Below are 16,044 nucleotides of genomic sequence, written 5' to 3'. Positions count from 1 at the left end.
TGAGTTCTCCTGTATTTAATAGATGCTTGATCAGCGTTCTCATCCCAACGTTCCGTATCCATCTCTAATGGATGACTTTTGGATACACTTGCTTCCGCGGCACAGCCATGCTCTCCATCCACTTGGCCACATGCGGATGTAGTCCAATTTTGACCGCCCTCTTCACCCACTCAGCCATCGGTAGGTGCCTCCCCACGATGTGACTACCTTGGCCCTCGCCGTCGCCGAGCGACAGCAGATGCACCCTCATGGCGCCATCGTCCAACTCGAGCGACTCTTTCCCAAAGTAATGCCTGAACCGCACCCCCGGTTCTGCAGAGTGTGGGTTCCGGACCGCGTCCAAAATGCCGGCCACGACGTCCCCCAGCGCCACACTGTCCAAAACCCCTTGACAATGATCCGGCACAGCCGGTACAGCCGCTATAAGGGCGGAGTACCTGCGGATGCTGCCGAGTATGTCTTGTTCGCGCTGGGACGCATCGGCACTATCCGCGCGGGAAATCATGGTTGGCCGGTGGATGCAGACCGGCCAGCCGTCGGGCGCGCACTCGTGATGCAGGCGTTCCAGGAACCGCTCGCTGGCCCACTTGGTGCCCTGATAGCCTTCGAAGGAGCCCGGTGCCTGTGCCGGCGCGCACACCGCCAGCGAAATCTCGGGGAATTCGCGTCGGCCGGTGCCGGCGGCGTAGAAGACACCGACCTGGGCAGTGGATATGTAGTGCATCGGGATTGTCCGGTGCCCAAATGAGACACACATGCTAATCAGTTCCTGGGTGGACTGTAGATTCGGGAGACGCAAAGAGCGGTACGACTGTGAGTGCGATACTTGGGCGCCACAGTGAATGATACAGTCGGCTTCTGAAAAGATCCGGCGCGCATCGTCCGTACCGAGACCAAGGCGTGGGGCCGTCAGGTCGCCTTCGTACGTGTAAGTTTTACCGTCGTCCACTGGGAAGTGTGCTCGTCGACTGCCCTGGTCATGGTGGCGAATGGCGATGCAGTTTACCCTTGCTACTGTAGGGTCGTCTACAAGCGCACGCAGGATAGCACGACCCAGGAACCCAGTGGTGCCCGTAAGTACAATGACCCTTCCTTGTGTCAGTGATCGTACTTCTTCAGGGGGCCCGGACAGGCCCTGGACGTCTATAGTTGGTCGCGTCTCCTCTTCCCAGTTGACGTTGTCCATTGCAGGCGTCTTGTTCTGGATCAGACGCACCATGTCGCCTAACGTGCTGGCCTCAATCATGTCCGCCACGCGAAGTCGGACGCCAAATAATTTCCGGATAGCCGTTCGCAGGTTGAGCAGGAGCAACGACGTGCCACCGACGTGGAAGAAGTCGGTTTCTGCCATGATTGGGCGTGAGATTGGGAAAGTCTCTTGGACTACTTTCAACCAAATTTCACTAAGTCGCGTTTCTGGCTCGGTCAGCTCTGCTTGCTGTTTCTCCCAATGATCGAGCTTCGAGAGATCCTCCTCCAGCGGCAGCTGGCTTATGGCCTTACGGTCAAGCTTGGAGGAGCTGTTAATGGGCATCAGGGAAATGGGAATGATTGCGGCTGGACACATATACTTTGGCAGGGGTAGTGAAGCCAAAAGAGATCGCAGGAAGTTTGCGCGCCTTGTTTCTGGATATGCCGGATCAAATACGACGTGCGACACCAGAAACTCGGAGGGTTCTGACGTAGATGAGCGCACCGAGACGACTGCTTCCGAAAGGGAAGAACCGGCTTCTTTCAGTATGGCGCCTTCGACTTCTCGTAGGTCAATCCGGATTCCGCGCAGTTTGACCTGGGTGTCTCCGGTTATTCGACCTTCGATAAGGAGGGCCCCATTTGCAGTCCAACGGCCCACATCTCCTGATCGATGCATTCTGGTCCAGCCCTTTGCCCTGGCTTCTTCGGTTGCGAAGATGTCTTCAACAAATCTCTCAGAAGTGAGCACGTGGTTATTCAGATAGCCGTCGGCAACCCCGGGCCCACCAATGAATATCTCCCCCTGCACCCCCGGGGGCACAAGCTCCAGTTGCTCATCAACGACATACACGGAATAGTTTGGGAGAGGAAACCCCGCTGCCGTAGGTCCACCAAGAGTCGAGCTATTGCCGTCTTCGTATTGAACCTCCATGGCAGTCGCTATCACTGTCGTCTCTGTCGGGCCGTACGTATTGTAAAAGCGGAGGTCGGCCTTTCCCATGTCCCGGAATCGTGTGACGAGGTGATTGGCGACATGCTCCCCTCCGCTGACGGCAACACGCCAGCTTGATTCGGCGAGGGAATCGGTATACCCATGCTTGATCCAGCTCCCATACTCGGTAGGCGTAGCGACTGTGAACGTGATACCCTTCTGTGCAATTAACTCTGCGATGGCACAGGCATCGCCGCGGAGGCTTCTCTCCGGGAGAAATACACTTCCACCAAAGCACAAGGCGAACAATATCTGCTCCAAGGACATGTCAAACGTGCATGTACTCTGCTGCAAAACTCTCTCAGCGCCAATGCCGTAAAGCTCCTCCGCAGGTTCAATCCAATTCCGCAGACCCTCGTGGCGAAGTGTGATTCCTTTGGGAGTCCCTGATGATCCGCTTGTGAATAACATCATGGCTTGACTGCCTGCGGCTGCTGCAATTGGTGGGGGTGATTGTGGCAATATGACCAGACCTGACACATCAATGAGTAACATCTCGGGCTTTTGTAGCTTGTGAATCTTGAGATTGGTAGTTTGGTCCAGTAGCAAGAATCGAGGCTCGCACTCGTTCATAATCGCAGCAAGCCGAGCCCAGGGCTGGGATAGGTCGAGTGGTATGTATATCGCTCCAATTCTCATGATAGCCAGTAAAGAGGCGACCCAGCGAGCCGTTGGCTCCTGTAACGTGGCAACCTTCGACCCAACAACTGCGCCGGAAGCAACCAGGGATGTTGCAATAGAATAGGATAGGCACATGAGCTCTCCGTAAGTAGTAGTCGTGCCTAGGCTCTCCTCTATCGCTAGGATGTCCGGGAATGAGCTCCAAATGGTATCGATTCGGTGGATGACGGTTTCGGGCCATTGACTTTCACGGAGTCGGCCTTGCCCAAAGGTCAAGGATAGCATGCTAGCATTGTGTTCGTACATGCGAGGCACGCTGATTTTTGCACTTGGCTCAGCTGCGAAGGCCTTGACAAGGTTCTCGTAACTCTTAACGAGGATTTCTGCTTCTCGTTTCTGATAGAGGTCGGTGCGGCCAATCAGCGCAACCAAACAATCGCCCTCTGGGTCATCGGTGAGGTCGAGTGCCAGGTCGTAGCCCGTTTTTGAAACCACACCGGCGAGTGGCTCTACCACAAGATTGCCAAAGGCCAGTCTCTTGCGCTGCCCCTGCCTGTAGTTGATAGAGCATTGGATTATCGGGGTGTATGTGGATGATCTTGGGGGACATAGCCTAATTTCGACATTAGCAACCCTCTATTCGTTCCACGCTTAAATCAATTGAAGTTTTTCTTACCCTTCCAAAATTGCCTGGAATGGTAGTTGTGAGTGTTCCAAGCCCGCGTACACTATGGATCGTGTTTCCCGTAGCATGTCTTCGAACTTGGTGTGGACATTGTTGAAGAACCGTAACGGCAAGACGTTGTTGTAAACACCTATCGAGTTTACCTGGGCGGCTGTTCTGTTCGAGTCTGTAACTCCAATTGCCACGTCGCTTGGTACGGAATACCGCGTTAGAAGAGCGCGGTAGCAGGCGAGATAGAAGTGGAATGGGGTGGTTCTGCATCGCCGACAGAGTTCTTGGATCTGGGTCTTAACCCTGGGGGAAATCAACACTTCAACCCTGTCGTTGTTGTATTTTGTTAGACTTGCGCGGGTCTTAGCGGATGATACACTGAGAATAGGAAGCGGCGATGGAAACTCCGGGTATTGGGCCTGCCAGAATCGAAACATCATCTGAAATTCCCCTGAATCCAAATTGTGCCGTTGAGCCTGCACATGCTCTCTATACTGGAGGGTGGTCGAAATTTCCTCCGTTTGGTTGTAACTCCAAAGCAGAGCCGTCAAGAAAATCTGAAGGGATAGGCCGTCCATAACCAAGTGAGATGTCCCAATGATCAGGAAATGATCGGTTGGTGTGAGACGGAGAAGAATGAGGCGAAGCGTTTCTCCGCTTTCGAGGTCAAAATGATGTTGTTGTACATCTGTCAGAGCTTGGGCAATTGCTATATCCTTTGATTTTTCGTCAATAATATCGGATATCATAAGCCGCGCTGAGCTTTCTGCCATTACGGACTGCTCCACATTCCCACCAGATACCTTGAAACTTGTTCGCAGGGCCTCGTGCCGCTGTGAGACTACCATGGTAGCGCTCTGAAGACGGGAAGGGTCGAGCGGGCCGATAATTCGGCAAGATGCAGCGATATTGAGACTAGCTCGGTCTTCGAACAGTTGGGAAGCTGTCCAGAACATACACTGAGCAAGAGAAAGTTCCATTGATGAAAGCAGAGTCGGAGAAGAACGCATTTGGACTTGATACCCATGTTCAGGTATTGATGGATCTGGGGTATCATCCAATATGTGACAAGTGTCTGTGTCTGGGAGTACTTCGCGCTTCTCAACGTGGGGATTTGGTTGAGAAGTTATTGGGTCCGTTTCGACGGCGAGGAGAGGATCCTGTAAACCTTGAACCTGTGGGATCAAGGTAAGGGTATTCCCTCAACGGTGTCCTCGACGAGCTTTGAAACGGAGATGCCACTCAGTATCTTGAGAACCGGGTAATTGACGTGCAGTCGTAGCAGCCAAGTACGTATCTCGGTGGCCATGAGCGAATCGAGGCCCAGCTCGTCCAAGCGCGTGGAATCAAGGCCCGGGTCATCTATTGCACCTGAATCGAGCTCAAGTAGTGCCTCCAGCTTCCCCAGTATCGCGTCCTTGACTAGTTTGTGAACCGCATCGTGACTTGTTGCCTTGTAAAGGAGCGCCTGAAGCGACTCTTTCGGCGATTTTCCAATTGACACGTTTCCAGTGAGCTGTTCATTGAGAACGTGGTGGCTCATCAGTGGATTGGAAGCCCAGATAGGTCGAGTCTTGTCGCCTGTTCGGACCAATCTAGCACCACTTATGATCTCAATCGGGGTGTCAGAACCGGGAGAGCCCGCCGCAACCGCTTCAGCAAATAGTTGGTGAAAGTCTTTCTCAGACATGTGCAACATTCCAAGGGACTTCGCAGCTGTGGCGGTGATCTGGTTCTGTGTGATGTAACCTGCTCCGACCACTGGACCAATATCGATGACAGAGGCTGCCAGCCCACGCGATCTGCGCTGTTCGGCCAGACTGACCATGAATGCGTTTGCCGCCACGTAGGCAGATTGTCCTGGTGATCCAATGGCCGCAGATAGTGATGAGAAAAATACAAAAAAGTCCAACGGTGTGTTCCGAAATAGGTTGTCCATGTGCATACTCCCTTCTACCTTGGGTCGCGTGACATCCTGGAATACGTCTAGCCCCATTGTACTGATAGCACTGTCATGCAGAACCACTGGTGTCCAAGTTAGTATTCGGTATGTTCCGGCGAGTAAATACATTTTGATCTTTGACGGGAAACTCACTTGCGCCGTGGGCAATCCCCCCTATCTCAGGCAGCGTAGAACGAATTTCCCCGTAAAGAGCCGCTATGTCGTCCTGTTTGGCCACATCGCTGGTTCGCGTTAGTATGCATTTGGTAAACAAGAGGTATGGATATAGCAAACCATGTGTAGATCCTAACAACTGCGCCGAGGCACGCCATTTCTTCTAGCCAGGGTTCAGCCACCCTCGGGGTACGACTGGAGATAACCACGTATCGCGCTCCACAACGGATCATCCATTCGCACAGTGATAGTCCCAGACTGCCACTCAGGCCAGCCAGCCAATATGTTTTTGAGCTCGAAAATAAGGGTTGGCTGTCTATGGGAAGCACCTTGGTCAAAATCGTGTCATCCCTGCTCCAGTCAACGATGGGCTGAGGTGCGATTGGAAGCTGAGCTTTCGATACGTCCCAAGGTTTTACCAGTCGATATTGGAGATCGACTTCGGGACATCGTGAAAGCAAGTCGCAGGCATCCGCAACGTTGTCACGGAGACGAGTCTGGACTTTGTCAGCATACGACGAAGAAGGCGCTCGGCCAATTTGCGTATTGGCGTCCATTGCTTCAATCCTGCAATGCTTGGGGAGGTGTGATCGCAGCCTGTCAGCAACGCGTAGGCTGTCATTTGTGAGAGCAAAGCTGTAGAAGACATCCGTTGAAGCAATGTTGAGGCTCTTGAAGAGACGATTCGGGGACTGAGGATGAATCGGAATGCACATTGGGGAGCTGTAATTGCCACTGGTAGTAAACACCACTTGCAGGTCCCTAGCATCCAATCTGCTTTCCACAACGCTTATCAGCTCGGGCGCTGGTTCGTGAACGATGATTCTGCAGCCCTCTTTCACATCGTCCAGGATATGTGCCGCTAGGTTGAATAAGCTGACCAGGTAAATGAGTGAAGCTTCAGAGTCTGATGCTACCGCTACCGGCAGTGCGAAGAAAGTGTCTTGAGAAATGCCTGATGTCTGAGTTGTAGACAAGGCCACAAATTGAGTCTGTGATCCTTGGAGTGATCCCAGGGATAGGAATAGTTGTCCATGTCCGGGGACTCGAACCGGCGCCAACAGCGCATACGACGTTCTTCCAACAACAGTAGAGAATTTGGAGTTCAGGAAGTCTTTCGATCGCGACTTGACCACCTGATTAGATGAGCCTCCTATGAGACTAACAAGACAATGTGCAAGATCCGTGGCTTCGAAGATAGGTCGACGAGATGAGTTGTAGCGCTTGTTCATCTCTTTGTGGGGAATTACTCGAGAAGAAACGAGACGTCTGCCCTTTTCAATGACCAACTCTTGATCAAGAACTAAGAGCGAGGTCTCGTCAAACTCCTGATGATTAGATCGCTTCCAACCCGCCAGCGTACTGAAACGGATAAGTGCTTCCCCGATGGTCACGGCATTTAGACTCTCTTCGTCTTCAATATCAAGAGTCTGGATCTCGAGGCCCGAAATCTCGTTCCTCACGCACCGAAAGAGACCACATGCCATATTCGAGTGTGGATTTGCGAAGCGTCGGCCCTGGGAAACCCATAGCATGGTGCCGGCCTTTTCGAGTATGAATTTCAGCGACTCCCAGGTTCCCACGTCTAAGCTCTGGAAGACGCACCAATCGATGTCGACAAGACTCAAAACAGTGGTTCTCGAAGAAATATCACCGATACGCGCGTCGGCTAAAGTTGTGAAATGAGTGATGGTGTTGGAACACTCATTGAGGATATTCTGGAGCTCCTTAATCAAACCGGACACCTGTAGGCTGCTGCCACCCAATATAACGAGGTCCTGAATGATTTTGTCTGGACTGCTAGTAGCCGCAGTGGACCTTTGTAAAGGGTCTCTGACAATGGCCACCCTGTTGTCGACAGCTTGGGACGCGAATACCGTCATCGGATAGATAAACGAATCCGGATGCTGCATTGAGGTGTCACAGCCGGAAAACCCCGAATCTCGGAGGAGAACATCCCAGTTGTTGAGATCGATGCAAGGTGTCAAGTCGCGTCCCTCATCTCGACCAGCCCACCAACCTGGAAAAGCCCCGAAAATTGTACCAACTCGGGACGGGGCGTCGCTGCAGATCTCCAGCGCGACAAGATATCCACCAGGACGCAGCAGGCTTCGAAGGTGTGCGAGGGTCTGCTTCAGGGACGGAGTAGCATGTAATACCATAGATGCCACGATCAAGTCGTAAGAATGACCTTTGAAGCCTTGAAGGTCAGGGCTTTTCGTGATATCGAAGACCTTAAACTGCATGCAGCTTGTCAAACCGCTAAGAACAGTTTGCGCCGACTCGAAGAATCCAGATGAAACGTCAGTGAATGTATATGACGAAATTGTCTGCCCAGCCTCTTTCAATACTGCCTTGGTCGCGCCGCCAGTGCCCGCTCCTACCTCCAGGCATTTGAGCCGAGGAGAGATGAATCCGAGTTGTTTGACAAAACTTGAAACGAACTGCAGAGACTCCGCCATCCCAATAGTATCCTTGTAATAATTTGCCAGGAGATTATCCCTCATGCCGATTTCAATGGCTTGTTGGTTGTTCATGACGATATCCCCCAGTCTTTGACCAATCGCCTGTAGCAGTCTTACGTCTACGATGCCATGATAACCAGCAGACATCAGTGCGACGGACTCAAAAGTATCGTCGTCCCAGCCCGGTTCCCAAAACGGCGCTCCCCTAAGCCTCGCCTGTGTCAGAGTGTGAGAGGCAAACTTGAAGAACAACGTGTAGGGCCCCCCATTTCTCGACTTGTGGTGAAGTGGGACGCTTAGAATGAGTTCTCGTAGGTAGAAACAAGACATTCGCTGCAGGAGGCAGGCGAGATCATGCATCTGTGACGTTCCCGAGGGGGTATACGCAACACGTATCTCGCTGGGCAATGCAGTACCCCACCGCATTGTAGAAAACAGGGTCTTGTCATCCCTTTCAGTAGCTTCAGCCAACGGGACGCACTCCAGACCCTCGATTTGCACTATGGCATGGATTGAACTGTCCGAGAAGATGTCCACGTCACCCGTAATAGTGATTGTGTCTTTGGACTGGGAAGCATCAAATGCAAACCGTTTAGCTTTGGGCATGATCCGCGTGCACTTCTCAAAGTCAATGACCACAGTCTCGATCCTCCTCGGAACATGCATTGACCAAAGTCTGCCATCACCGGGTGCCGACTCGGCAAGTAGGATTGACTGGAAGGCGGCGTCGATGACTGCGGGTGGCACGAGGAGTCGAGAGCTCTCTACATTCGTGATAGTTCCAGTAGCAAAGCCTAGTTTTCGCTTGAGATCAGAGAGGGCGAGGAATTCGCCTGAGTACTGGTATTCCAGTTCCGACAGTGCGTCGTAAAACTCATTGGCATCGACGGCGATGAGGTTGGAAGCTGGTATATCCCTGACAGGCAATGCTGGCTCGCGCGAATGGTAAACGTCATGTATGCAAATAGAACCACTGGCGAACACCTCGAATGCATTCGTCTTCCTGCCAGTTGCTGCGTTGTATGTGAAGCTGGCGGTGAGCACCCCATTGTCTCTGCGAATGATATTGGTGACGGAGAAGACTATCTCCACGCTCGAGTCTTCATTGTCAAATGTGAGTGCTTGACCAATGTCAATGTTGGAAAGCTCAATAGTCAATGCGGTGGTGCCCCCAAGTATGAATCTGGCAGATTCCAAAGCCGTAGCCACGTAACCGGCGGCAGGGAAGACGATCTGATTCTGTAGTTGATGGCATTTGAGCCATGGTATCTCCTTCGGGCGCAGCAAATGCTTCCATCTCATATCTTGCTCTGTTGAGTCGGGTGATAGATGTCCAAGGAGCTCATTCACAGCATCTGACCTTCCTCGGAGAGCTCTCGAATACATGGATTCGTGCCAGAACTCTTTATGGTTCCAGCTGTATGGAGGGAGGGCCTTGACCACCTCCAGAACCGTAGCACCCGATATGAAAGCATCGCATGACTGAAAGTCAACATAGCCTTTGCCGGCATGCTTCGAAACATAAAGAAGGCCATTTGTGAGTGCTTCCATATCATCTGTGCCACGCCGGAGGAGTCCAGTATACGGGATCCTGTGACCGGTAATGTCCTCCATATTTTGCAAGCAAGGACCTTTGAGCGCGGGATGTGGCCCAACCTCGATGATCATGTCGAAGGGTCCTGAGTCGACCCTGGCGCAGATCATAGCTTGTTCGAACAGCACAGGGCGAAGCATATTGTTATCCCAGTATGGGCCGTTGAGTTTGTCGGCCCAATTGGTGAAATCGTTCGGATATACACTCGAAAACCATTTGCATCGAGACATTGGTCTAACCTCAATGTTCAGTTCTCGCAACGAGTGAAGATAGGACGTAGAGCAGTGAGTCATATGATGCGAATGGTAGGCCCTGTCGACTTTGAGGATCCTCGTGAACTTTTTCTCGTCTTTGAAAACAATCCTCAGCTCGTCAATAGCATCGGCATCGCCAGACACCGTCACACTGGTTGACGAGTTGACGGCGGCCACACAGGCGCGACCGACAAATTCAGGCTCTCGGAGTAGTTCGTCGACGTCTGCGGCTGAGCTCTCCACTGCCATCATCGCGCCGGGCACAGCCCCACGCCCACGTGCCAAGTGAGCGTATCTTCCACGATAGTATGCAATACATATGGCATCTTCGGCGGATATAACTCCAGCTGCATATGCCGCGGCTATCTCGCCTGATGAGTGACCCACGACTGCAGTGAGATCCACATGGGCTTGGCGGAGGACGTCCACCAGTAGTATTTCGACGGCTGTGCAAAGTGGTTGTGAGATCTCTGCATCTCCCATACGAGAATATGTCGTCCCTTTTTGAATCTCTTCGGCAATGGTCCATGCCGGGCGATCCTCGGCAGGTAGGCGCAGCAGTCGTGCTTGAAGCTCTTCGATCACCTGTCGAGCCGAGGCTGACACAGCCAGGAGCTTGGCACCCATGCGAGCCCACTGTGCCCCCTGGCCTGTGAATACAGCCAGAACGCGAGGCCGCATATCATCATGGGATCGTATCGGTGCTTGAGTCCCAGCGAGTTCTCCGGGGTTTGTCTTCAACTGGTGAATCCTCTGCTCAACTCTGGCTGCTAGCTCTGCAGGAGATGAAGCTGAAAACCCTGCGACGAAGGAAAATCGAGTACGCCGCGAATGCAACGTGTACGCCAAATTGCGCATGTTCACGGAGGCTCCTCGTGTCTTAAGGTAGTCGCAAACACATTCCAAGTAGCGTACCAATGAGACATTGGAGGCTGCCGAAAAGATGAATGGACGGGCGATGGGTCCGCCCAAGTCAACATGATCCCTTGCCGGTCTTGGGTAGCTCTCCAATATGGCATGGGCATTTGCACCGCCAAAGCCAAAGCTAGAGATTGCAGAAGGTTAGCAGTGGTGCAGGTCAAACGAACCCATATATATACATACATACCTGTTTACACTTGCTCTGCGAGGACTGGTGTCTTGATGAGCTGGCCACGCCACAGTGCTTGTAGGAATCCGCAGTCCTTCATAGAAGGGTTCAATCTTTGGATTGAGTCGACTGAAGAGCAGGTTTGGCGGCACGATCGATTGTTGCAGTGCTAGAGAAACCTTGAGAATCCCCGCCAAGCCTGCTGTAGCTTCTGTGTGGCCCATGAGTGTTTTGATCTGTGCGTACTGGGTTCAGCCTTCATCGTTTTAAGATATGTAAATTTGGCGTGAGACTTACTGATCCAACTAATAGCTCAGGAAGATCATTCCTGGCCATCCCTCCTTCGCCAAATACCTTGCTTATGGCCTCCGCCTCGATAGGGTCGCCACTCGGAGTTCCAGTTCCGTGCGCCTCGAAGAACTGTGGCCGGCCAGAGGACTTGGATACATCCAGACCAGCTCGGCTATAACAACCCCGAATGAGGTCTGCCTGGGCTCTTGCGCTTGGTCTGCCAATAGAACATGAGTCCTGCGACTAAAGTGGGGGGTTTAAAGGATAGACTCACACGGTGATCCCTTGGGTCCGGCCGTCCTGGTTCACGCCTGTCTCGCGGATGATGCAGTCGATGTGGTCTCCATCGAGCTGAGCAGCACTCAGAGATTTCAGGATGATGGCAGCAACACCTTCTCCCCGCGCGTAGCCATCTGCATTGGCATCCCACATACGCGATCTACTGCTGGGGCTAAGCATCTGAAGTTTGCTCTCCGCCACGTATCCCGCAGGATCCAACAGAAGGTTTGATCCTGCCGCAACTGCTACTCGCGAAGCACCAGAGCGAAGTTGCTGTACTGCGTAATGTACGGCATAGAGACTGGAGCTGCATGCAGTATCGATAGTCATAGACGGGCCATGCCAGTCGAAAAAGTAAGATATCCTGTTCGACATAAGCGCGCGAGAGGTGCCGGTGACGTGGTAGGTACCCATGCCATCCTCTTCGCGTCCCATGATGTGCTCATAATCTGAAGTCATCAGCCCAGCGTAGACGGCGGTGTCAGAGCCTTGAAGCCCATCAATCGATTGACCTGCATCCTCCAAGGCTTCATAGACGATCTCCAAAAGGAGTCTCATCTGAGGATCCATAACACGAGCCTCCGCGGGGCTGATACCAAAGAAATGGGCATCAAAATGACGGTAGGAACTGTCAGTCGAGAGAAGATATGATTTTTCGACATTGGTATGGCCATGGTAGTGACCATCTTCATGGAAGAATCCACGTGTGCTGAATCTACCCTCCGGGATGGAAGAGAGGAGGTCGCGTGGATTGCAGAGTACATCCCACAGCTCTGATGGCGTGTTCACGTTGCCTGGGAGGCGGCAACCTTTCCCGATGATGGCAATAGGCTCCGGAATGGTCATTGCGTCTCGGTTTGGTTACTCAGAAGTAATTGTATACGGCAATTGAGAAATAATGATTTGAGGATATCTTGTTTATGTCAGGATACCTAATATATCAAATGATATTTCCCGAATGATAAGCAGAGATGCCAGGTGCTTCTTTGTTCTCCTATTCAGTGGTCCTGGGAACTGCTAGTGACATTTGCTGTTGGACCCAAAACACAGAAGCAACAAGAGTTACATGCCGAGTAAACGACCAAACATTACCGACGAAACAATTCATCTAATTGGGTATATAGGCATGTATAAAGTGAGAGCTAGGTACCTCCTTCGGTGGCAGACGCATGGCTTGTCGAGATTGCACGAGGGTACTCCGTAAAGTTTCCATATACAACTTACATGATTCATCCTCTATTGCGATCACTCTCCTAGAAACATATATCGCTTAAAGGCAAATGGTACTTGTTTGCGATACATAGGAGGTTGTACTGGTGATTGATTGGTCGCCTTGTCACAGCCCCCACTATACAAGGGAAAGCGGCTAACGATAAAAGTTACCTACCTTAGGTACTCTGTAAATGAGTGCCGGACCATCAAATATTTACGCGCCGACTCGTACATCATCTTGCATGCACAGCCAAGGATATAAGTGACGAGTTGTAGGGTAACATCTTCAACTGTCCTGGCAAATGTCGGGTGTAATCACTGCATTTGGCAAACAATCCGTAGGGTTGCATGGCGTTCTGCAGTGTCACACAACCCGGACAGGTTCCGCAATGGCGGAGCAATGCGGTCCCATCTTTCAAGGGACCCCAAACCAACACCATCACGCCACTTTGCCCTTCGCAACCGCAGCAGGCTGGAAGCAGAGTTGGAGAGAGAGCAACACCCCAAAAGCCGAGTTGCTGGCTTGAGTGATCTTCTTTTTATCATTGCAGAGAGACAAGCTAGAATTTGAAAATATACCAAATCTGAAGTTTGGTGTTATCACGATGGCATTGGAGTCGCAACTTCACAGTGTTTTCGAACACTTGACCAGTCACCCAATGACTATTGTCGTCGGAGCAGTAAGACCCGGGGTTCTTAACGAGGATACTATCTTAACTGACGAGATGCCAGCTAACACTCTACGCCACGCTTCGTTTTGTGTACAATGTGTACTTTCATCCCGCCTCTCGCTTTCCCGGCCCTAGACTCGCGGCTGTGACGAACTTGTGGTATGCTTATCATTGGTAAGCCAGTCCTTCTCTACTTCGCGTCGCGACATGGTAACTGATGGGCGCCCAGGGCCTCTGGCAAGTATCCGATGGCAGTTCGGAAAGCTTTGGAGAGATATGGTAGGCTGCTTCGCCATCCAAGCGCATCTCTGACATCACGCTCACGAATAACAGGAGACGTTGTCCGTGTAGCTCCCAACGAGCTGGTCTTCTTTACCCCTGGAGCTTTCAACGGTACGAAGCTACATCTCATTGTCCTGATTGTCTGAAGAAAAGATAAGAAATTTGACCGAGGAAAGTAGATATATACAACTCCTATTCGCATGGGCTCGAGCACTTTCCCAAGAACGACTTCATGGCACTCGGAATGGGAGACGACGGTATCACTTGGGAACAAAACCCAGTCAAGCACCATGCCGATGCGAAGAAGCTTGCGCCGGCATTCAGCCCCAAGTCACTTAAGGCCAAAGAACCACTACTGCATAAGTATACGGATGCCTTTGTCGAGCGGGTAAAGCAGTTTGGTGGTTCGGAAGACGGTATTGAGCTGAAAGTGGTAAGCCACCTCTCATAGTCTTGGATGACTCCAACAAATCGCCAACTAATAATCTATGACATGCAGTGGACGGATTGGGTGGCCATGGATGCTGCGGCAGACTTGGCATACAGCCGGGAGTTTCATCAAATGCGAGACAGTAAGTCCAACCTTTCAACTTGTTCTTATCAGTTTTGCGTTGTTAACAACGTAAAACACAGGGAAAAGCGACCCCTTTCTTAACCAGCTGTGGCAAGTGAGCTTCTTCGTCACTGCCAACCAGATATTTAAGAAGTTTCCTCTTCTGGATCCGCTGAAGTATCTCTTCATCCCACCGTCAATCCTGTGGAGCTTTTTCGATGTTCAGAAAATGAATAACCAAGCATTGGAGTCACGTATCATGCGTCGAGGCAACGTGGATCACTTGGACCACTTTGAACAATTGCTTCCTGCCGATGCACCTGCTCCCACCAAACAGGAGCAAAAGCACATCGAGGTCGTCACGGGACATTTGGTAGTTGCAGGTTATGAACCAATTGCAAGCCAGATATATGGCACCATCATGTTCTCGGTCCTGGAACCAGAATGTCTCAAGATCCTTACCCAGGAGATCAGGGCGGCTTTCAAGGCCTACGATGATATTCAAGTCAATGATCTTGAATCCCTCCAGTTTCTTAACGCATCATTGATGGAGACCCTGCGCATCACTGTCCTGCAAAGCAGCGGGCAGGCCCGCCTCAGCCCTGGAGCTATGGTGGATGGGCATTTCATTCCCAAGGACGTATGTGTCTTCTAACAATCTTATATACCTCCTTTTCTTTTCTTGCTTACACGCTGTCGTTACAGGTCAACGTATCTTTTGGATTTTTTGCCTTTACGCGCAGCTCCAGATACTTCCACGAAGCTCGTAGGTACCGGCCGCAGCGCTGGCTTCCCAAGGACCACCCCCACTGGGACCCTGCATTCAAGAATGACGCTTTGGATGGTTTCCATCCATTTAGCCTGGGACCAAGGTCTTGCCCAGGTATGCCTCTGGCCTGGAAGGAAACGAGGCTCTTTCTTGCAAAGGTGCTGTGGTCGTTTGACGTGGAAATGTTGCCCAATCAGAGCATCGTATTTGAAAGAGACTTCAGTATGTATGCCATGTGGAACAAGCCAAGCTTCTGGGTCCGGTTTCATTCGGTATCAGGAAAGTAAATCTTTGGATACGCACAAGCATGCGAAGATCAAAGATGGGTAAAAGCAACCTTACATGTTGAGTGATGGGGTGAGAATTGGACAAGCCTCAGCGGAGATGGACACGAGACTGCATATGTATTCTATACAACCAACCTTTATCTTACCTTCAAAACTCAGTCTTTAACTGCGGTCCGAGCAGATTTACTAGGAATAGAGTTCACGGAACATAAAACTTTCTAGCAAGATTAATCGTATTGATGATTCCAGCTTTCACCCAGTAAGTCCGCTTACCAGACACAGTAACACAACAAGGCTTCGTTATACATTTTGACAGAAACTATTTGATGAGACAGACTGTTCCATAGTTCAATCCGAAGTCATAAGAACTCAAACAACGCAAGGGCTGATGGTGCTGCTCCTAGCTCATCATCATAAATGTACAGCGACAGGTAGGTCCTGCCATTTGGCTCTGACAGCCTGGAATTCTACATTGAAATCTGCGATGGTGGTCCAATACGTGTTGCATTTTATTCTTTTACCACAACTAGGGGAGGTCTTGAACTAAACCTCTCATACAAACAAATAGCTTGGTCCAGCGAAAAAAAAGTTCAACAAGGGAAAGGGGTCAAGTCCCCAGACAGAGTAAAAATGTCGGGATTTGAACACAATACACCCCATTCACTTGTCGGAAGCCGATCGATTCTCTCCCCATTGACA

The 16,044-nt window shown here is 51.3% G+C and overlaps 2 protein-coding genes across 2 annotated transcripts; one reads left to right on the top strand and one right to left on the bottom strand.

The window, feature by feature from the left end:
* Nucleotides 1-64: 64 nt before the first annotated feature.
* On the bottom strand, nucleotides 65-12,417 carry PG985_011089 (hybrid NRPS/PKS enzyme; the record flags this gene model as incomplete). Its single annotated transcript, XM_066830856.1, has 8 exons — nucleotides 65-3,359; nucleotides 3,483-4,657; nucleotides 4,741-5,507; nucleotides 5,578-5,666; nucleotides 5,719-10,956; nucleotides 11,020-11,246; nucleotides 11,299-11,509; nucleotides 11,567-12,417. 8 exons carry the CDS (start codon nucleotides 12,415-12,417, stop codon nucleotides 65-67), a joined length of 11,853 nt encoding a protein of 3,950 aa, XP_066681538.1.
* Nucleotides 12,418-13,388: 971 nt separating this feature from the next.
* On the top strand, nucleotides 13,389-15,345 carry PG985_011088 (cytochrome P450; the record flags this gene model as incomplete). Its single annotated transcript, XM_066830855.1, has 8 exons — nucleotides 13,389-13,463; nucleotides 13,516-13,628; nucleotides 13,684-13,733; nucleotides 13,788-13,847; nucleotides 13,916-14,169; nucleotides 14,236-14,308; nucleotides 14,370-14,929; nucleotides 14,995-15,345. 8 exons carry the CDS (start codon nucleotides 13,389-13,391, stop codon nucleotides 15,343-15,345), a joined length of 1,536 nt encoding a protein of 511 aa, XP_066681537.1.
* Nucleotides 15,346-16,044: the final 699 nt, after the last annotated feature.

Source organism: Apiospora marii (genome assembly GCF_038362585.1).
Source record: "Apiospora marii strain CBS 49790 chromosome Unknown utg000007l_segment0_segment0, whole genome shotgun sequence".
NCBI classification, from domain to species: domain Eukaryota; kingdom Fungi; phylum Ascomycota; class Sordariomycetes; order Amphisphaeriales; family Apiosporaceae; genus Apiospora; species Apiospora marii.
Note: the sequence above shows the minus strand (reverse complement) of the source record. Positions and strands in the feature narration are given on the sequence as shown.